At 40.7% G+C, this 22,635-nt stretch overlaps 1 protein-coding gene across 2 annotated transcripts in view; it reads right to left on the bottom strand.

Moving 5' to 3' along the window:
- Positions 1 to 2,594: 2,594 nt before the first annotated feature.
- The window catches only part of THSD4 (thrombospondin type 1 domain containing 4), a 346,319-nt gene continuing 326,278 nt past the window's right edge, over positions 2,595 to 22,635 (bottom strand). For both annotated transcript variants that reach the window (XM_075431701.1, XM_009935778.2), the window contains 4 exons: positions 16,014 to 16,187; positions 13,157 to 13,336; positions 10,140 to 10,284; positions 2,595 to 8,736 (listed from right to left, as the gene is read on the bottom strand). In XM_075431701.1, the coding sequence (XP_075287816.1) occupies positions 8,594 to 8,736; positions 10,140 to 10,284; positions 13,157 to 13,336; positions 16,014 to 16,187 (642 nt within the window). In that variant the 3' untranslated portion in view covers positions 2,595 to 8,593. The remainder of the gene's footprint in view (positions 8,737 to 10,139; positions 10,285 to 13,156; positions 13,337 to 16,013; positions 16,188 to 22,635) is intronic.

Raw genomic sequence — 22,635 nt, 5'->3', positions numbered from 1 at the left:
GAAGAGATACTAAAAAGAGGAAGAATTTCAGCACTTATTAACCAGGCTGTTAAGCACATGTTTTAAGTGTACATTTCATATATTTACTGCCTTAATTTTGGATGCTTTTTTTCATCGCTTACTCTTGTGCTAGGTACACCACAAAAAATAAGCGCAGTTTTCCACTAGCTGGATTGTATTATCTCTTTACAGAGAAGAGTATCTTGTCTGCAGCGTCCCGGTTGGCTCACTTTACAATCCTAAGGTGTAAGTCATCAGGATCAGTGAAGTACAAGTATTGATCCGAGTACAAATCAGAGACAGACTTAGTAGAGGGAGTCCAGTGCAGGGTCACAGAGGTGATTATAGGACTGGAGCGCCTCTCGCACAAGGAGAGGCCAAGAGAGCTGGGACTGTGCCACCCGGAGAAGAGAAGGCTCAGGGGGATCTTGCCAATGTGTATAAATACCTGATGGGACGGACTGCAGACAACACAGCCGGGCTCTTCTCAGGGATGTGCACTGACGGGACAAGAGGCAATGAGCACACACAGAAAGTAAATTCCATCTGAAATAAATTAAGAAAACACTTCTGGATGATATTCCAAACCTGACTGGACAAAGCCCCGGGCAACCAGCTGTAGCTGACCCTGCTCTGAGCAGGGGGTGTGATGCAGCTGGTCTTCAGAGACGCCTTCCAAACTCAGCTATTCTGGTAAGAGCTCTACAGGTTGTTGTAGATAGGTGTTATGCTACGATCTTTCTCTCTGTGTATATACAAACCTCAAAACCTCCCCCATAAACCAACCAGATCGAAGGTGGCAGCTGATTGTTAATGAATGCTCAGAGCAGCCTAGCTATATTAGAAAACAGGACAGGAAGAGAACACTGACTTTTCTGTATTTGTTCCTCATTGCAACTTTCATCTGTGGAGAGCCAAAATTAAGTTTCTGGGTTAAGAGCAATTCTTTGATTTTACCTCATCAATAAACTCTTGATAATGATCTCCTTTGGCTCCCATTATGAGGCTATGTGGCTAGCTATAGCTACGTAAGACTGCTTGCCTAAGAACACTCTGAACTGAGGAAGTTTAACATGGAAATAGGGTGTGGAGTGAGGCACGACGGACGGGTGTGTTGCACTCAACAGTGACGCAGCGCAGGGCTGCCTGCAGCTCAGGTGCCTCTGGCTCCAGCCAAACCCCCCGACAGGCCTGCACTGCGCACACCCCAGGGGACGCAGCCAGCCCACGGCTCGCGGCACCGCCGGCACGAAACCCGCACACTCTGACACATCTCCACACGTACCCCGACCATCTCCCTTCCAAACGAAGATGACGGCGGGGAAAGCACCGCATCTGCCACGGGACTCCTAATTGTACACTGGAATTTTATTTTAAAGAACAGATAGAAGAACCAGCCGTTTATTACCGTGCGGCCCGATGGCTTCACAAGCCATTCCTCTCACACCGCGGGCCTGCTGACCGCCGGGCAGGGGGGGGTGGAGGCCGGCGCCGCCCACGCGACCCCGCTCGCGCTGCTCGGGAGGCGCGCCCCGGCCGCGTGCGGCACCGGCACCGGCACCCCGGCTCCGCGCGGCCTCACCTCAGGCAGCACGCTCGCGCCACAGAGCCGCCCTTTGAGCGCGAAAGGCGGGAGGCGGTGCCTCGCGGCGGCAGCGCGTGCCCCGTGGCCCCTGCGTGCGCAGGCGCGAGGCACCCCCGCGGCGCATTTGGTGTTTTGGACGCAGGCGCGGTGATGAATTGTGGAGTGCGGAACTGTCCGGAGCGGGAACCTCCGCTCCTCCTGAGTGGTGCGGAGTCTCTCGTGAGAGCGGCGGTGGAAGGTCGAGCAGCACAAAGTTGCCTCCAGAAAGGCGGATTTGTTCCGCGGATCCACGGTGAAGCAATGACGGTGGTGGTAACGCAGCGCCCGCAGTGCTGGTCCGGTGACGCCAGAGCGGGGCACAGCGCGGTCCTCCAGCGGCTGCCCGCGGGAGCGCTCCCTGCGGGCTGCGCCTTGCCCCGGCGCCCGGGCGCTGCCAGCCGGCGTGCGGCGCCGCTCGGGGGTGCCGCGCGCCCGTCAGTCTGCTGCGCAGCGCTGACTGCACTGGTGAAGCACCCGCTGAAATGAAGGTGCAGGTGCAGAGAGCTGCGAGGTTCCACCCGGACCGCCAGCTCGACCGAGGCGCAGCAGGCCGTGCCGCCCGGGGGGTCGCACCCCATTGCCCCGACACACCACCCGGCCCCTGCGCCCAGCCCGCCCGCGGGCCTGAACAACTGGCGGTCAGCTGGGGTGCACGGGGAGCAGACCTGCCCAGAGAACGGGCCGGCCCGCCAGCCGTCGGCCGCCCTTCCCCTGCGTAAGGCGCGCGGTTAGCTTCGGGGCGGTCCTCGCCTGAAAGGCCGTAACACAGGTTGGGCGGCCCATCGCAGCACGATCGTGTTCTGCCTACCCTTAAATCTGAGCAAGGATTCCCTCAGTGGGTCATACCCTTGTTGATAACTTGTGCTTCATTCTCAAGAAACTCTGGAAGAACCAATCAACCAATCACATCACACGAATTCATCTTGAATTACTTTATTTTTCACAATAATAAAAAATAAATTAGTCATAAACAAAAATAGTTAACATTTGTTCATCAAAGAGAAAATGTATACAATATGAAAAGGATGCTGTACAGTTCTGGTTCAGGTGCATTGCCATGGATACGTATTCCTGAACGAGTCAGAAAGTAATTTGCCTATACTCTCCCCCTTTCATCCACCCAAGGAACTGGCTAATCAGAAAGTTTAGAAAATTGCATTATGGATTTACAGTATGACATATATATAAATATATACGTCATACCTGTGCTATAAAATTTCCCTAAAAAGCTGGGTTAGTATAATGAAAGAGCTGGACAAAATTTGAATGGTATATGTAAATAAATACATATGAGGTCCCTTTTAATAAAAAAAATCTGCCTATTCTAAATATTTGAAATATTTTGGTGCAGTGGCTTGTTCCATAGACGCAGCTCAGAATTACATATTTCCCATAGACATCTTGTATTTACAAATAACAACAAAATAAGTTATAATAAAGTATATCCTTCTGCCAAAATCAATTAAGAGGGTCAAGTAGACAATTTTATACATATTTAAAAAGTTATGGTTTCTTTTTGTCTCCAGTCCTTCCTGATCCTATATGTAGATCCTGAGTGACCACGATGGGACTTCACCAGCTCGTAGGTACCCAGCCCCTGCCAAGGCCATTGGTCTCAAGAGACCCAAACAAAGCATGGACAGAACAGTTCAGGGCAAGCAGCAATGACAGACCATTACTCTGGAAGGTGAAGGATTTCTCAACATTAAGCTCCCCTCCCTCCTCTCCAGATACAGTGGTAGTTATCTGTAACCCATTAGAGTAAATGGGGACATAGGAGATTCGGAATACACATTCTTAAGAACTTCTGGTTGCTAAAAGCTGAGAAGCGAAGAGCCGAGTTCAGGTCTGGAATTTTCTCCCTGTCACCAGGTCTGAATTTCACCCACACTACTGAGATACTATAACAATGACAAGTTTGCTTTTAAAATATACTGAAAATGCTTAGTGGATGATTTTTCATTTTTGATATAGAAATAATTATTTTACTCCATTTTCTAAACAACAGCTAATGTATCCCCCACAAACATATCCTGTAAGCTTAGGAATAAAGGAAGTTTACTTTCAGTGTTCAAAAGTTCATATTTTGTGTTCCAATTACAGACATGCACATAAATTATCTGCCCAATACACAGAACAGCTCTTAAAGAAGTCGGAGAGACTAAGTCTAAGAAAACCCGGTAGATACGCAGTCTTTCCTTTTTGACTGTAAACAAGATAATTCTCTTTTTTTATGCAACAGATTTAGATGTGAGAATGAAGGGCCACTACATACTTTAATAGCTTTGCAATCACAGGTTCATTGCACAGGAATTAACTGAGTAGGTACTTTAATACCATGCATTTAAAACTAGCCAATATGGACGGACACACACACAAAGTCGCTGGAGACTGGAGTGTCAGGAGTGTAGCTCTCTGGATAGCTGGACTTATTTCTAACACAGATTCTTATCAACCAAATGGGCAGTTCTGGATTTTCAGTAATTCTAGCAAAACTGAATATTGTCATCCAAATGGATGGACATGAGAGAGAGGAAGAGAACACTTGTGGGTGTAAAAGGGAGGCAGGTCAGGATGAGGACGAAGAAAAGCAAAGCTCTGGAAAGCAAATTTTACTACTTATGGTGGCAGAAATTACATAGAATGGAAGCAAAGCATTTCCTTCTGGAAGGCATAACCTCCCCTGTACTAGCCCTAAGCTGTTTCCAGCACCCACCGCCTTCCTCCCTCAGTGGTGACCACTGACGCCTTCTAGGGCTTGGACATAAGGAAGGTAAGCAGCAAGGTCCTGGCAATACTGCTGACACCTTCTAGGGCTTGGACATGAGCAAGGTACGTAGCAAGGTCCTGGCAATACTGCTGCCCCATGTCACAGCTATACCGACCACTATTATTAAGTCTATGAACAAGTAACCTAAAATACGTCTTTGCACTAACCTGCCATTAACTTCACATGCTCTGCAACACACAGTTTTTTTTCTGTATGAAAGGACCAAGCTCGGAACTGCACCGTACTGTCATAAAAGTGGGATCTAACCAACAACATTAGTGTTGAGCACTGCTTTATTCACACAAGAAGTTCTCCATTTGTTGAAGCACTGTAAGTATCAGGGGGAAAACAGAAAACGGATGATGCCTGTAATGAGGAAGACACTAGTTCCCTGCACAGGGATCCTGCGGCAGTCCCGCACTGAGTCGGTGGGCATCCACTGCAGCTGGACTCCAGGGCTGGCCGGCTAGCGAGGACACCCGTGACCCCCGCACTGCGCTGCCCAGCGCTTGCCTGCCTGCTGACAAGCCCGTCCCTCACTCAGAGCCCTGGGGGTCAGAGACACTACAGCAAACACCAACTCTGCCTCATCGCTGGCCGAGTCAGACACAGGGTCATTCCCACAGGAGCTACCCTCATGCTTCCACAGCACCTTCTTCAGCTGCTCAGCTAGCGAGGGGAAGGGAGGACTCCAGGATCCAGTGCCACTGGGTGCTCTCAAACTTGGCATGCCACTGCTACACACAGGCAATTCTACCTACATATGTTTGGATCTGACATTGCGCGGGAGCTGGCTAACCCTGATGGACCCTTGATAACTTGACAAACAACTGCACCAGCAGCCCTCAGTTCTGGAAGGAAAGTGCTTGGAGACACAGAGCCTGCTCTGGAGGGAGCTGGTGTTGGCCAGCTGCATGTCTGCAAGACACGAAAGCTGTATGCTGATTTTACCCCTCTAAGCAGTTAGAACTGCTTAGACTCTTTAAATCAATGATCTACAGCAGTCTTCCTACACTTACTCTGGTCTTACTGGATTCTGTAAGGTGAAAATCTTTAAGGCAAGGAAACAGTTTTTTCCATTGTTCTTCAGGATTTCCACCAATGTTAAAATACCAGAAAAAGAAATTAAAGCATTCAAACTCAGAGCCTGCATAATTTCCTTTTTATATTGGTTTTACACCTGCTCTAAGTCTACTGCAGTCATTAAGGCAACCCCTGATTTACAGTGAAAGTAAAATCAGGCCCTCTGCAGGCATCATCCTAAATCAGTGCACTGCTCTATTAAAACAAACACTTGCTAGAGTCACAATTTCAAAAGTGCACTTTGTATGATGGTGAAATCTTAGCATAGCACTTTATGTAGATAATATTAGTACACCAAAGTGCTGAAACAAAGGATTCCTTAGTTCATTTTGCAGGAACAACTATTTTGATTATTCTGACACATGAGAAGAGAGGATAAATGATTAATTCAGCAACATTCTGGCAGTTTCCGTGTCATTAGATGTTTAATTAGGTGAAGCAATCTTTTTTGTTTTATCTGGTACACCTGAAAACTGTTCCTTTGCTAAAAAAAAAAAAAAAGTACAATTTGTATAACCATAACTTGCTGCATTCAGTTCACAAAGCTGTATACCTTAAGCACAATATGGGGTGATATTGCTATGTATATGTATATATTCTTTGATATTTAGCTCTCATGAACTCTGTTTACCTCAAGCTTAATGGAGCCTACAGGATGATCATCTTTGTAAAATAACCCAGTGGCCATGTATTCCAGAGCAAAATAACCTTTTTTATGAAAGACCAGGATCGCTTGGCTATGTGCTGACTCGTTGACTGTCTCACAGCCAAAAGTGTGTGCAAGCAGATTATTTTCTGTGAACTGATTGCAACCCCGATTACCTATCCGTATTTCATTCGCCTTGTGGTTTTCAGAAAGTATTTTTATGGAACAGTTATATCCCCCAAGCTGACAGGATACACTTCCTCGGGACAAAAGAGACAGTAGCAAAAATTACGTATTGAATGTCAAGATTTGCTACAATGAGATATTCAGATGAAAATCTGTATTTGCAAATACTGGATTCCAAAGTTGTTTACACTGCACTTTCTCCAGACCATTCTTCGGTCAAGAACCTACGCAATATAATATCACCACAAATCTATGAGTTATCTTCATGGATAAATCTCCATAATACAAGGGGATAGGACTGTGGGAGATTCATGAACACAGATGAAAGTTTCTAACAGCTTTATATCAATTAATTACTGTGAAAAAGCCCAAATCAAAGTGTACAGGAACAGACAATGACATTATTAGCTTACAGTCACAAAGAGTAACTTCATATTTTAGAGGAAACACTTCTTCATTTCACTTCGCCAAACAGTAGTAGTTCATCATGGCCAAAATATATTTTTCATGGGTGACCGAATCAAAAAAGTTTAAGGTTTGTCTCAATTCAAGGCAGCTTTTAGACTACAGGAGTTCACCTGCCTGTGGCTTCCAGCACACACACTGGTGTGACCAGCACCACACCCAGCAACCTTTCCCTGCAAGCGCCCCATTCTCTCTCCGACATCCTCTCCACTGGAGCAGTAAGGAGAAAAGAACGCAGAATGAGGCTCAAACATGGCTCTTCATCAGTAGCAGGACACCTTAATCACTGTTACACCGCATCACTGGGAGTGACTTAACATACATCACTAAAACTGTTTTTCAACTCAGACAACAGGCACCTTAGAAAGAGATGCACAGTTGGGTATCACTAATTTACAAGCAATATGCTGTAATAAACAGCTGAATAAGCAGCGGTGTTTATTTTTTTCCTCAGCCTTATTTACACATTTGAAAGACCTCTCAGGTAAAGGCTAGGGAATGCACAGATAACGCAAAACTTTCATCTGCACTGCAGCACGCTCTATTTGCTTTTAGCAAGTCCCAAGGCTGAGTACAGTAATTGCAGAAATGAAAAATCACCACCTAACTTCAGCTCTAAGTCTGGAGCCATTCTTGAGTAGTAGAAAAGGAGTGATATGAATAGATCTGCTCAATGAAACGTGGACTAAAAAAAGACAAGTATGTTGTAATAACTGATCAAACCTGAAGAATGTCAATAGCTAAGATCTCTGTTTTACAGACACTCAGCTACTACACACACTGCTGGCTGCTACCAGGAGTAACAGACTACTAGAAAGCAGAGATGCCTGCATGCTTTGGTGGTTGTTTCAGACACTGGTGACACATCCAGACTCAGTCTGGACAAAGTACTTTGGTATGGCAGTTGTTCAGCAATAGTGCAGAGACAAGCCATCAGGCAAGACAGCAGCTCACTGCGATAACTGCCCTGCAGGAGAGAGACCTCGCCAATGGAAACAATCACTTGTTTGATACCAGCAAAGGCTCTTCACCTGCCTGGCACATCTGTCTCACTGACAGCTGCACTTGTTAAAGGCTTACAGGGCTAGACGTTAGTGGCACTCTGGTAGGTAATGCATTTTTTTAAATCCATACAAAATTAGAAAAGTGTAACTTCAAGAGTTTATGAATTAAATATAAAGGCACTTTTTGGCAGTCAAGTGTATAAATATTTGCTGCCTGAGGACAGGAAGTTAGTTAAAAGTACAACTGAGAGAGCTTAACAGTGACTCTAATTTATTATGAATGGACTGAAGTAATTAAAAATACACATTAGAGTGCGAAGAAACTGATGATAAATGGGTCTTCAAGGGTCTGGTTCTTTGTGAAGTAATTTTTCTCATGTGCATGTTTCATTGACTTAGTCGTCTAATTTAAGGCAGTCAAAAATACCAAGTAAGCACTCAGAAAACAATGCAGCAGTTATATCCATACTGGTCAAATATCTCCAGTAATTGCCTGTGATTGACTTAGTTTTCATTCATTTCACAATACTAAGGCTGGTATGTTCTTTAAATAATTATCTGATGAGCAGGTGCAAAGAACAGTATCATTAAAAATTAATGCTTTAAAAAGATCATGGTTTTACAACAAACATTTTAAAAAAGATAACTGCACAATAACTGTAACTGAAAGGGTGTGAGATTTAACCATAGTCTTGATGTGCTCTGCAATATATAAAACCATCTCCAAGAAGCTAAAACCTGCCGTAGTCCAAACAATACACTGTTCAAGCTCCATCCGAAGACTGACATTGTTGCTTTAAGTAGAAGAGTATTTGTTATCTGCGCCCCAGAAACCCCGGCTGTCTGTTTGCCACACGTGTACAGGACGCGCAGCAGGCTGTTTTGTAATAGGTATAGACACAGAGCCGGGCCTGAACCACCACATTGCAATTGTAGTATTTATCTTTGCAGTTCTCATCTGTGGAGAAAAAGGAAGAGAGAAGAAACTGAAGAAAACAGTATTAGAGCAACAAATAACCAATACTCTTTACCATGTAAAATCCCTTGAGCTTGTATTTACATGTTCATTGTCAGCTCAAAATAGGCTAGTTATGCAAATAAGTTAGATTATTCAAGATTTTCTACATTTAATATAAAGATACATAAAACCATGGAAGAAATGTACCTATCCCCATTTATACTGTTCTGGGTTGTGGTTGTTTGTTTTTTTTTTTTTTTTGGGGGGGGGTGTTGCTGTTTTTTTTAACACAGAATTTGTCTTTATAAGATGATAGGAAAGTCTATAGTGTTCTTCACTTAGGTACTTGTCCACTTCATTTCTAGATGCACAGGTACTGCACTGATCTCTTCAGTGTACAGATGGTACCAGAACCTGAAAATGTTATTTTCAAGTACTGACAAATCTAAATACTGAAAAATAGCAAACAAATATTACAAATGTTTTAAAGTAACTAGATTAAAAAAGACAAAAGTTGCATTTTTCTAAGCTGTTAGGATGTGGTCTGTTCACATTTTGAAGTCTTGCTTTACATCCAACAGGGTTAGAAATACTTTTTAAGTAACAACTAAGATTTTCATATCATCATGTATGTGATCACAGAAACTTAGGTGTTAAGAAAAAGACAATGACAAAACACTAAAAGCAGATGTAAAAACGAGTAATTGTGTACAAACCTGTATTAAATAACAAAATAACAACGCACAGACAAATTTTCTTTAATAATATTGGTATACCAGTTTTTCTATATAGTTAAATTATGCTGAAGAATAATTCTCAACTGAAAATTGTTGTAGAATGTATAACTGTTTCTAAATACTTACTTCTTCCTTTTCCTAGTCATTCTCATTACTATTAAAATCAAATCTGTATGAGATGAATGACTAATTCCAATGCCAAATCACGTGTATGTGTATATTTACTATATATAAAAGAAAATTGCTTAATTGCCCTTAATGTCTTAGTTTAATGTTATTGATTCTCATAGAACCTGTTATCATATACAATATACCGTACCTTACCATCCCATCCCATCCCTTTTTTGTTTGAAAGACTCTGCCAAGAGAAACCTTTAAGAATGCAAGGTGACACTGTAAAAACACCCTCTATGTACCATTGTCACAGAAGCAGATTGCTCACATTCTCAGCAACATTTAAAATAAGCCAGTTTCTTCAATGTTGCAAGGAAAACTTTTAATTAGAAATTAAAACCTACCTTCACATCATAGGAGACGGCTGTATCTTGTGTAATAAAACCTCGAACTTGATAAAGAAAATATACTCTAAAACCTCTGCAAGATTATTAAATAATTTCTCCACTAGATGGAGTTCCATAGTTAAAACAGAAGCTTCCTCTTCCTTACCTATCTCAGGGATACAATCTTGTGTGTTACAGGGTTCTTTTTCTTCAGGTTTAAGCTGTGGATCACACTGAGTACTGGCTGTCATGTCATCCGACAGGCATCGTACCTCTCGAACCCGAAATCCTCCTTCACAGGATTTGGAGCACTGAAACGCAAAAGCTGAAGTTCATGAAGGCCATATGAGATGTGCAAATATGAAAAGAAAAAAACGGAAACCTTGAAGCCAGACCCAGGTAGCCTTTTATCAACTTCACCACTTGTGTTGTTTTTTGTTTTCTATCTATAAAGGCCTTAACACATAGGTGCCATTTCCTTAAAGCTTCAAAAACATTTTTGACCATGGGGGCAACAACTGGACAAGGAAACGTGGTAGACACTGCACAACTGAAAGCATGCTAGAATATTTCCCTTTCTGAATTTATTAGCTAGCTTCTTGCTTCTCTAATTCGTCTTGTTCTTCTCAGCTTATTAATGCGTATCTCCCAAATCTACTCTTTCCACAGGGTTCACACTTCTTACTTTAAGAACTTCCTGCACTGAACTTCACTAATTGACTGCACGGGCCTCCACTGCCCTTTTGCCTCCATTTATATACAATCAGGAATAATTTTAATTGTCTTTTTTTAGTGCTCAATTATTATTCACTTCTTGCAGCACAACAATTTTACTAAGCATCAGAGGTTTATTTGAATTTCTAAAGAAAATATATCTGTGTTCCTTCAAAGTCTGTTATGAAGCCAGGGACTTCGGTACTTGCTTGCCATGGTATTTTTAAAGCCAATTATTACACACTTCTACCCATACTGAAGCAAACCCCCTGCTGACTTCAAAAATTTCGCCTGAGTGAGGTCTTTGAGATTTGGCTCACTGTCCGGTTTGACCTAAATGCTCACAAACTTAATTAAACCTGGGTCATTTATAATGATTAAAACCTTAATAGGCCCAAACTAGTAAGAAAGTTTTCTTTTTGACTTTTTTGGCATAATTATTTATTTTCCTACCATTGCAAAACCAACTTATCACTACCATAAAATCAGATATTGCAGCAAATTAAAATATTCTCAATAATATATTCTTAAATTGCTCTTTTATCTTTAGGTATAACTTTTCCCCACTTTGTAAAAGACATAGTCCTGTGGCGACAGTAATAGAACACTTGCGGTTTTTTATGTAATTACTCCTGTTACATGCCTGTATAGAATATTGTAATTATCCTACATCCAACTATAAGAACTTCAGTTTAGGTCTGTAGAGATCTTAAAGACTCTGACCTTGGAACCAAGACAGAAATTAGATGTTACATACAACACCCTATACACAAAACCCAGCATTCTGCGTTAGCCAGCCATTTGATCTCCATCACTGAGACTCCACGCCATTTATCCTAGGTCACAAAATTCTACAATTCTATAAAAGTCTGCTGAAGATATGAACTGGACAGTTTCAAAACCTAGTACAGTGGCTTGGAACCAGCTATTTGGCTTACAGCTAGCTCAATAATCCTTTCTCTTCAGGTCTAACAGTGAGAAATACCACGTACTCTGTTTGTAACAGTAACGGTATCAGAGGGAAAACTGAAAAATGCTTAGAACATGATTCTGTAAAACCTCAGCTAGCACACATATTTGTTCCCACAGTGAAGATGGTCACAAAGGCTTAGACCTTTAAGGATTTTTAGACACCACTTCTTATCAAGTAGGCACTTAAACAGTAACTAGGGATCTCTAAATACCTATCATCAGATTTGGAGTCTTGGCACCTTGTTTCTTTTGTGCCTGCCAAACAGAGCATGTATTTTCACTTTCAGAAGGTGTCTATCTGCTGGATTCTACGGATGCGACCGCTGTATCTCTTGTGGCTACACACCTGCAGGTTCACATTTGAAAACGAGTTTGTAACTGGGTTTTCTAAGGGGAAGTTATTTAATCTCAGCTGATAGATCAGTAAAGAATCCAAAGAACTTCCAGTGACATCAAAGAACATACTTTGATCTACATGGCTTTATTATGAGCCAAAAACTTGGATGTTGTTTTCAAATAACCATCTATACCTGCAATTAAGGAAGAAAAATCAGGATTTTCTTCAGCTTATTTATTTTGTTAAAACCATTCTACCTTCTTTTCTGCTTATTAGTGCTGCCAGTAGACCAGTCAAATAATTAAGCATTTAGTAAAAGAGAAAACCAAAATAATTTCTCTCTCTCCTGTCATTTGGATGAGGTATTTCCAAAGGTTCCTGCTAAGGGAACTCAAACTGAAGGCATCTGAGGTGTTTCCACACTTCAGACCTGTCATTCTGAATTTGACCTAAGGCTCAAGGAAGGGAGTAAGTTACTGCATTACATATGATGTCATGTAAGCAGTTTTTTACACCACTTTTCATTCTAAGTTCTAATGGACTTTCTGATTTTCATTTATGCAAAAAATGTTGATTTTTTGTAAAATCAAATAAGCTTTGTCAGATATAGGAAATGATGGAAAGACAGATGAAATCAAAGCATTTTGTGGCACTGGTGAATGTAGCTGGTCCACTTCCAGGGGAAACTGAAGATACATGAAGCTTTACAGTAAGCTTTCTCTTAGTAAAGTTCCAAGTATTACAGTGAAGGGTTTACAGCAAAATGTTATGGTAAAACTGACTTTAAAAACTGAATATATCCCTCATTCTTTATTAAATGCTCCTTAATTTTAATGAAACTAGAGCTCTGAAAAGAACTTCTTAGTGCACTACATAGTCTCATTAAGGGGCAAACCAACTTCATAAAACAGGAAGATTCTTGGAAGAAGACATCAGTGATGAAAGACAACTATGCAGTGTCTCCTTCTGATCAAGATACTTCCTCGCTTTCCTAAGCTGCACTGGGTACTAAAGAGTATGCTTTCTTTTCAGTATCATTCCTGTGCAAGATTGAGTCCATTTCATGACCAATGGTTTTATCCAAATGGTGTTCCCTTTCAATATACATGGATAAAGATGTATCAAACAAAACTAGATATAGAAAAGCGTGATACACTTACTGTGCTCCATTCTGTATGAAACCACTTAGATCCACAGGGTTTGAGGTAGCAGGATTGCTGGCTGGGAGGTTTTTCCAAATATGAACATTCATAGGGGTTCAAAACATCAAAATCACCTTCAGTTTTCCTAGCACAAATGACTTCTCTCTGTTGAGTTCCACTACCACATTCACTAGAGCACTGTATCAGAGAACAAAAAAGAAGTGGTGGAATTTGTTATTCTACTTATGTCCTTCAACTTGTTTCCAAAATAACATGTTTCTCCATGTTATTTTTTTCTGAAATAAAACAACAGATATTCATACACACACATATATTTGCATTTTAAATTAATATTCAGACAGGAGAATTTGTAAAGTTTTGCTTATTCCCTATTCTTGGACACATACCTGGACACTAACATCCAAAATCCATTTCCTTACTTTTATATGTTCTTTCCTCAGTAAAATGAACATAACTGTGTCTTTCCTTCCATCACTGGTGTGTGTATGACTTGAAGAGAAAGGAAAAGGGTAAAGTATTCCTTAAGTTCCTTCAGTAGAGTTTTTATATCTCAGAACCAGAATAGTAGCCTATATAAACCTTGGGTTATTACTATTATTTGTATGTAGTACTAACATAGTAGCCAGCAGTCCCTGTGAGGAACCAGGGCAAGAAAATGCTGAAGGATATAGTAAGGACTTAATTCATCAAGTGACTACTGACTGTGTCAGTCGTTACATATTTAATTTTTAATCTTAAAAATAGTTACAGCAGTTACAGCTGTACTTCTGTGAATCTTTACTCCGCATGGTACCACAGACTGAAAACATATTTCTAATTATTTTTATGAAGAAGAAGACATATGACTGTAAGTGTGCTTTTGGAGAAATCTAAAAGTGTAGTTTTACCTGTAGGTACAAAAAGAAACTGGTATCATCTATTTTTCTAAGAGAAAGAGGAGCATAACTTACTTTCTCCACAAACAGTGTTACTGCTTCTTGCTGAAGCAGGAGTGTATGCACTGCACTGAACCTTTGAGGGTTACAAGGTTAGAGCACAGTTTTGCAGCTTTACAAATCCCCACATTCTGTGTGGTTTTTAGAAAATGCCTTGATCTGCCAGGGTGTTCTTTTCATGTTTGCAAGTATGTATGTGATGCACAGTTGGTTCCAGTTCTGAAAAGAAAATTTGACTCACATGGACTCTTACTGCCCATTTAAAGGTTAAATACACACACAATACTTTTCCTGGCACTTGTAAAAAGGTTTTTAGAAGATGATTCCAGCAACATACTGGTTTCTATGTTGCATAAAGGACTATGATTTTCAAAGGCTTTTTCTCGCCTAAACCAATCAAGTGTTATTAAACGTAGAGATTTTGTTTACATTGTGGGCAGAATTTATCATCCCTTTACCAGATACCCACAAAAACCTTCAGCTGAATGAAGAACCTTCAGATGAACGCACCCAGGAATTAACGTAATGGCACTTTCTTTAACAGTGAACATCTCTGTCACTACTCTCTTTTAATGGTTCCTCCAAAAGACAGTGTCTTAACATTCAACCTTAGCTCTAGCAGAGCGTAATATGGAAGGTCGTCCACCAGTGCTCCCTTCTGCTCCGGTCTACTGCCTGACTGCTTTCATTTTCGTTCCAGAAGTCAGGATTTGGCTGGTAGAATAGATTTTGTACGCTTCTTTCAGATAGTGTACAGCAAAGACTTTCCACCCTTGGTATACATCAAACAATTCACTGTCATCAAAGAAAGAAGGTGAATTACCTTAAAAGAACAAGAAATTGTAAAGGACAGAAGCTTTCTTACTCAGAAGAGGATGGGGAGAGTTAGGATGACCTTATTGAATGGTTCTCTGTGGTAGCAAGAATGGATATGAAGTTCCTATTCACCTGCATGGAGTTCTTTAAGCAACAAGGCCCAGATTTTATCTGTTATTAGAACTGCCGCTAAGTATGTTTTAAATCTGAATTTGTTATTAGTCATATACAATATAAATAATTATCACTTACACTTGAAAGCATTAGCATAGTAGTAGCCCTGTAATCTCCATCTCAGGTGTAGCAGTTTAATTTCCAACTCCTTATCACCTGGAAGGATGTTGGAGTCTGAAATGCAGAGTTAACAGCGTAGCCAAGAGACTTGTTTCTAACAACTCGATGAAGCACCGGTACCAGCAATCTGAAAGGCTCTCTAGGGTATATGAGAGCCTACACAAATGGACAGGAATGTCTGGGCACCGGCTGGGCTTCTGAAATGCCTTTGCTCCTGACGGCAGAAATGTTTAAGTAGAAGGAGAATGACTATTGAGATGTGGATCAAGGGAAGAATTTACCTTGAGGAAGAAGCATCAGGATACAGGCCACTAACCAAATTTTGCTCTTTTCAACTATGATCACGAATTTTAGCACAACAATACTGAAGCTAACTTTTGGGTTTAGCCATTGGTTTTTGTCTTCTGTATCTTTTGGAAATTCCCTATATATATATCTATCCTTGCAGGTATGCATGATAACAAAGGCTCTACTTTAAAAGATGCTAATATGTTGCTTTAACGTTAACCTAACCGTGCGAAGCAGCATTCTGTTCTATTTTATTTTATAAATATACTGGGTCAGTAGATGAGAAGTAAAAATGAAGGTACAGAGGAAGAGAAGAACAAAATCTTATTTTCACCAAATAAAAACACAGCAGGTGCTGAAAAGTATTCAACATCAACTCAGCAAGATACAGAAAAAGAAATCCAAATATTCCACAGAGATGTAAAAATACCTTATGGCACACATCTTCATTGAGCAAAAATGTACTTTTTTAATTAAAATACCATCAGAAAACAAATACATATGTTAGATGTAGAGCTTACTTGTGTCCAGCCCCCAGCAAACCACTCCACTTTACCAGCACAGGGTCCGTTATTACAGGGAGTTGTTTCAGAGGGTCTGTTATTGCCGCAGCCTTCCAGAGGCAAACTGCTGACATGGTTCGTCATACAAACTACTGAACGTGTCCGGACTCCGTCACCACACTCTGCAGAGCACTGCGGAGCAAAAAACAGACCATGCTGACTAGCCCATCCCCCAGACTGCACAATGAAATGAGGAGAAGCAACAATCATGAACAGGAAATGAATTTATGAAAAGTCAATTATTTTTCCTTGTAATTCAGCTGTAGCAAATCATCTTACAGTTTCATACTTTTGAATACACCACAAGTAGTACCTGTCCTCTAGAGTCACAAATGAAAGAAACTGAAGGATCAAGGTAGAAAGAAATCTATTTTTGATAGCTTATTATTAGCTTTCTTACTATTCCTTCCTTCTTCTTGTCTGTAAGTTCTTTCAGTTTTCCTTTTATTCATCTTTTTGCACGCCAATTAATAGATCCGAGAAGCGATAATTTCAATAAGCAGCTTTTCAGACAGCAGTCATACTTCAGCCTTTGAACTGTTCTACGAGTTTCTCCTCCGACCATTTGAGCTGCCAGCCAGGTGAGCTCTTACAGGTGTTAAAAGGACAAGGCTAGGAGGACTCTGAAGGCTGTGGCAGTGGTAGTAAAGTGACTGCATAGCGTGCTCTGGAACTTTTCCATGTAACAAGCTGACAGAGTATGAGAGCACAATAAAGTAGAAAAATATAAATTTTTTTGACAGGTGTTTTCAAAAGATTCAGGTAAATCCTCAGCAAAGAACTGTAACTACTGCTAATTATTGCTCAGCCTGTTTCAACTGTAAGTTGTTAACTAGTTTTAGCAGAAGAGGTGGCCACAGAAGTTTGTGTAAAGTCAATGTTGCTTTCTAATGATATGACTTCCCAGTAACCAACATTCACCATTCTCAACTTTTCACCGCTAAAATCTGAAAGCTCCTAATAAGTAGTGATGTGTAGGTTCTTATGTCACAGATTCAGAGAAAGTTTGCATGTCATCCATAAATCACATGGAATAAATTCCATTTATGCTCTTACAGTCTGTCATTCACCTACTTCAGTGGGAAAGTCTCCGATATTCCACTGTTCTGGGCAGCATCAAACTACTGACATTTAAAAAACCAGAAACAGTCAAGGAAAATAATTTCTTGTGTTAGACTGTTTTTTTGTTGCGTCATTCTTTCTTAATCTTCCCGTTCTTTTTCTTTTAGCATGTGTTTGGCATTTCATGCCTAGACCATTAAAATAAAGAAAAAATCCACGTGCATCTCGCTGAAAGGTATGTAATAATTGAATTTAAACATTTACAGTTATATTACACATGCAAATAAAACCACAAATAAGTATGTAATATATGGGAGAAAAAGATGCATTTGACTGACATTTCAGATTTTATTTTTAACATAAAATGTAGTTAGGAGAAACTGTGTATTACTTCCACAATGACCAGTACATGCCTTGTGAATGAATATAACTGTATTGGAACATTTTTTTAGATTTTACTGAATAAAAGTAAGAATGATTTGAAGAACTGGTAATGAGACACAGAGTTGCCCACTAGCTTCATTTGGCTCCCACTGGTAATAACGTAAGGGTTCCCCTCCACTAGTTCAGCTACAGAACAGCAGATGCCATGGCAGCACCACTATCGATAATGGGATTAACCAATACAGTCCTTTGTCTTCTCAAGAGAGAGACCAGTGACTGAATGTACAGTTGGCTGCAAACTACTCTTTCCTCAATCACACTGATGAAAACTGGGTATTTGTGTGAAACACATAGTCATGTTATATTTATTCCTCTGATACAGTATAGAAAAACATTTTTCCTATCAGCAAGTTGATTTCTTCCATAAGATCTTCAAATAGAAGGGCAAAGCTTTACTGAAAAGGAATCCCTAGAAGACTAAAAAAGTGATTCAACATTTTACAAGTCACTTTTTTAACAAACAAAATACAATTTTGGAATAACTAGAAATTCAGCATTTAAAGAGATGCTTATGTACTCCACAGGAATAGGAAAAAAATTCTCAGAGTTTGGAATGGTTTGTTCCTCCATCTGCAAGATTAAATAATTAAGCTTCTTTTAAATCATGCCTGTAAGTAACATAATGAATCTTTTTTTGCTGGTGGTGCACAACAAGCTTTTGCACTTGCACACAGATGTGTAAAATATTTACCTCCTCAGCAAGCCAGATTTGACGGCTAAGGAGGTCAAAGTTTCAAAGTAAATGGGCAAAATCTTGAAAATACAAGAATGATGTAAATTGTGCTAGTAGTGAACATTTTCCTATTTATGTAAACTGAAACTAAACTGAACCCATTTCAAACAGTCCACTCCTAGGTAAACTGTTTAAAAGAGTCCCATAAAATGGCTGCCTTTCAAACCCACTGTACAGAAATAAATTTTGTGGCTGTTCATATTTTATCCTCGCAATGCATTATGATATGTAGCATTATGCATAGAGCACTATGCATATGCTTTGCAAATACTTTTCTTATTTCTAAGGAATTTTCATTCGACAATCTAATTTGCTTTTCTGCTTTGCAAACCAGAGCTGGAAACAAGTTTAGTCTATAAAGTCATCCAGAAAATCTCCGCAGTCTTATGTTTTAAATGGTTATGCATGAAGTAGGCTTACATATCAAATAACAAAGGAAATACCAAATGGGAAGGTATAGGGTTGTCCCACCCTCTGCTGCAAGATTTTACTACAGATTAACTACCCTCAAAGGATTTACAAAGCAAACTTAAAACTGAATGTTTCTGCATTAAGTATTTGGCTTTTCATGTTTCTTTCTTCCTTTCAGTAAAAATCTTCCAAGCGAAAGCCACGATTTCCAAAGCCCAAGGCAGGGAGTAGGGAGTGTTTGGATAAGGAATCCTCTCCCTCCGGTCTTCAGAATTGACACACCCACTACTTTCAATTTTGTGCCATTGATTTATTGCATTAATCACAGCAACTGCCATAACCCAACACTGCATGACATGAGGAACCTTCACAACCTGCAACTTCTCTGTTCTGGTCCTATTATTAAAGATATTTTGTTTCACTGTCTTGTTTTAATTGGCAGAAATTCCTCAGAAACCTTAGTCTGGGGAACACCCTCCCTAGTTTTAAGGAGTCTGCCATTTCTCCTCTTCCTGAGGTCCTTCCCTCATGAATTCAGTTTCATCAGCTTTCCATTCCCATTAAAAACTAAAAATAACACCCCCTCCCCCCAATCCAGTGACCTAATTGTTGTCAGAAAACAACTGTAACAGCAGTCCAGGAAAATAAGGCTACTTCCTGCAAACTTGGAAAACTGCAAGTGGAAGCCTGAGTTTCTGTCACAGCCACAGGGCATGGTGGAGCAAAAAAAACCCCCAACAGTGCTAGTTCCCCTTCACTAATGTGCCAGCCCTCCTCCTGACCCTCAACTGGGGCAACAGGCTACAAGAACAAGGCAGCAGGAACCCCACCAGAACTCGAGAGTCCTTTCACCCAGGTCTCAGCATCACTGCTAGCCTCAACTAAATTTTTAAATAATAAACAGTTGAGTTCCAGTCAAACGTCCCCATTTGTGCAGGATTTCTATCTACCACACTTTAACCTTCATCATCTTAATTATTCCCCACAAGATAGTAAATTTTTTCACGAATTACCCTCCTGATGTTACACTACTGCAAAAAATAAAACTGAAGATCTACGTTTGGAATACATTTATGAAACTCCTTAGCATTATTTGACCTACTATAAGCAAATCCGTTTCAGAAGGGATTTTAGAAGGATTATGTAACCCTTGTTTTTCCAATAATAAACTTGTACTTCATCAGCTTACTTCTGCCACAGTTCCAAGACTGGGGGCAGATTTTCAAAGGATTGTTTTGGTCTCTTAAAAAGAAGTAAAAAAAAAAACCAGACGGGGGGGAATAGTCAGAAATATCCTTACGTATTGCCAAAACACTTTCTGATACCTGGGTTGAAATGATTTCCCTTTAGAGTGCATCTAAGCGTACTGTAGGTGCTGGATCAGAAGTCAAACTGCCTCTGTGTTTAGTCTAGCAGATCCACGGTATCTTTCCAAGGTAACAAAAGTTTTGAAATACAGTCTTAGAATTTTTGGACACTTCAGCTGGATCATGATTGCTTCTACATACGCACTGTTACTTTCTTTATATGTAGTTGGTAACACTGTTGGTACGTACATATTACTAATGGTCTCTGTAGGAAGTAATGCTAGGGAACAGCCGATTTCACTACTCTGATTCCTACAACAAGAATCACTTGCGTGTGAAGCTGTGAGGTATCCTCAGGGCCTGAGCGCACCAACATGCCTCACTGGCCCTGACCAGCCTCACATGGGGCCCCCACCCACACCCCTGCTCATGGACCAAGGACTCCTTGTAACACCAGCCCTGGACCATTGGTGCCTGCCTGAGCTGTATCGGAGACGTGCCTGTCCCAAGCCGCAGCCTGGGCATGGGCCTCACTGACCCCTCACCCTCGGACTCACTTCCCAGCTTGGCCTCGATCCTGCCCTCATTACCACAGATCTGCCCCGGGATCACCAGGATGCGTCCAATCCTGGTTACTGTCACTGGACCTGAGCTGTGGATTGACTTCCCAGCTTGACCGTGGACCTGCCTCATCACCATGATCCTGCCTGATCATCTGGGCTCTCTTCTGCCCCTGCCTGCCACCTGTGAGCCTGCCCTGCTAACCTGACCTAACCAGGATAGCGTGGGCCCTAGCTGGCAAGGCTCCTCCCTGCCACGTGGACTTTTATGTGCCGATTTTCATCTAAAGCAGCTGAATTGTGGCAAAGAGAGATCAGCTCTAGAGAAGAAAAGAGAAATCTCTGTAGGTCTTGGCCACCCTTCTATCAATATCTCCTTCAAAACTCTCCTGGCTACACGTTTCATTGCAAATCATCAAATGAGTTGCATATTTATACATAAAGAATGCAAAACGTGTATTTCCCTATGATTCCCACACGAAATCAATGGAAAGGGATATTTTATCTTGTTTTCATTTTATACTGAAAACAAATTAACAGTGATAATCAAAAATAATGCAACACCTGCACAAGCTCCATGGTGGTCTCTTTTCCTTTGTTAGTTTCAGGATCCAGGAGATTTTACGTAAGCCATCCAGATTTAAATGAAAAACAGTGAAAGAAGAGTGTGTGCTACAATATTCATTGGTGGCTCCACATTTGACTGGTCAATGAACCCACTTGTACCTGTTCGGTAACGCTTTAGGATTGTGAGGAATCAAGCACTGATTTTTACAAAGCATACTACAGTTCTCTAATGGAAGATATTACAGAAGCATCACTGTTACTCCTTTTAATGAAGAGTAAAATCCAGAGCGTGTTTTTTATATGTTTTTATTTTGTTCCCTGATGTGCAGCGTTTTTTTTTTCTTACCAAGATTTTATTTTGGCCTCAGAATCTCACTAACATCTAAGAATTGTTTGTATTTGGGCTTCTTTTCTGAGCATGCTCTAAACATAAAATGAGAAACAAATGAAGAGAGGAGATGGCAATGAGGAATAAACAAAAGTGCAAGAAGGGAATGCTCCAGTTAGCTGGAAGGAAACACTGGTGAGCCTCCCATTGCTGTAAATCAGGAGAATGCAGCTTCCCGCTTCTGACCCACAGGAGAAGTAAACTTTCCAGCAATTAGAGCTGTCAGAGAATCAGTCATGTGAAATGTTTGCAAGAATCTCATCTGCTCCCATCAATCCAATTTTGTTGCAAAGTTCAGTAAGGTTCACCAGCTTTACTCCACTGATTAATTGATGCAGTTTGGTAGAACTCTGCCGTTTTAACGCAGTATGACATCCTAAGAGAATTATGAGACAGGAAGCCATCTTTCTACAAACACACATAAAAATATCACAAAAGTTTGCCCAGATTCTATAATCAAAAGGAGTTAAAGATCATATAGAAGACCAAGCCATGAAACTGAAGATAATTCTCTTATCTATATTCAAGATAGAGCAATAAATGTAAAGATAGGCACATACAAAGTAACACGAGTCTCACTCTGCTGCTAGAGACTTTTAACCTGTAAACTTTCCTACTGAAATGCACAGAAATTTCTGTTTCTCTCAAGACTGAGCCTGGGGGGATACCAGAATATGGTGTTTAGATCTACTTCAAAGACAAATAACAGAGCATATACTGTTCAGAAAATAAGGGTTTGTTTCTTAAGGATGAATTGCTTTCCTTCCCTCCTTTATGTGTTCCACCAGTGTGTGCGATAGCTGTACAAGTGATAAGCTTTGCAGGTAAAAGTGTGTGTATAACATACATACAATGGACTCTGATACCTATTTATCAAAATAACTCAAATCAAGAACTGTATTGTTTTAGGAACATGCAGGTTTTTTATTGAGGATTAATTACATGTATAAAGAATCAGTCAGTGCAGAAACTGAAGAAGGTGAATGCCATGAGGGGAAACAGGTGGGCCATAAAATACATAAATAGATGTTGTGGGTAAACAAGATGGGAGAACATGGCGAGAAGGCAGCCAAGTGTTATTTATGGAGTAAAGCTACATACAGCCCAC

This window comes from Opisthocomus hoazin, chromosome 10 (genome assembly GCF_030867145.1).
Source record: "Opisthocomus hoazin isolate bOpiHoa1 chromosome 10, bOpiHoa1.hap1, whole genome shotgun sequence".
In the NCBI taxonomy this organism is placed as follows: domain Eukaryota; kingdom Metazoa; phylum Chordata; class Aves; order Opisthocomiformes; family Opisthocomidae; genus Opisthocomus; species Opisthocomus hoazin.
This window is presented reverse-complemented; position numbering and strand designations above follow the sequence as displayed.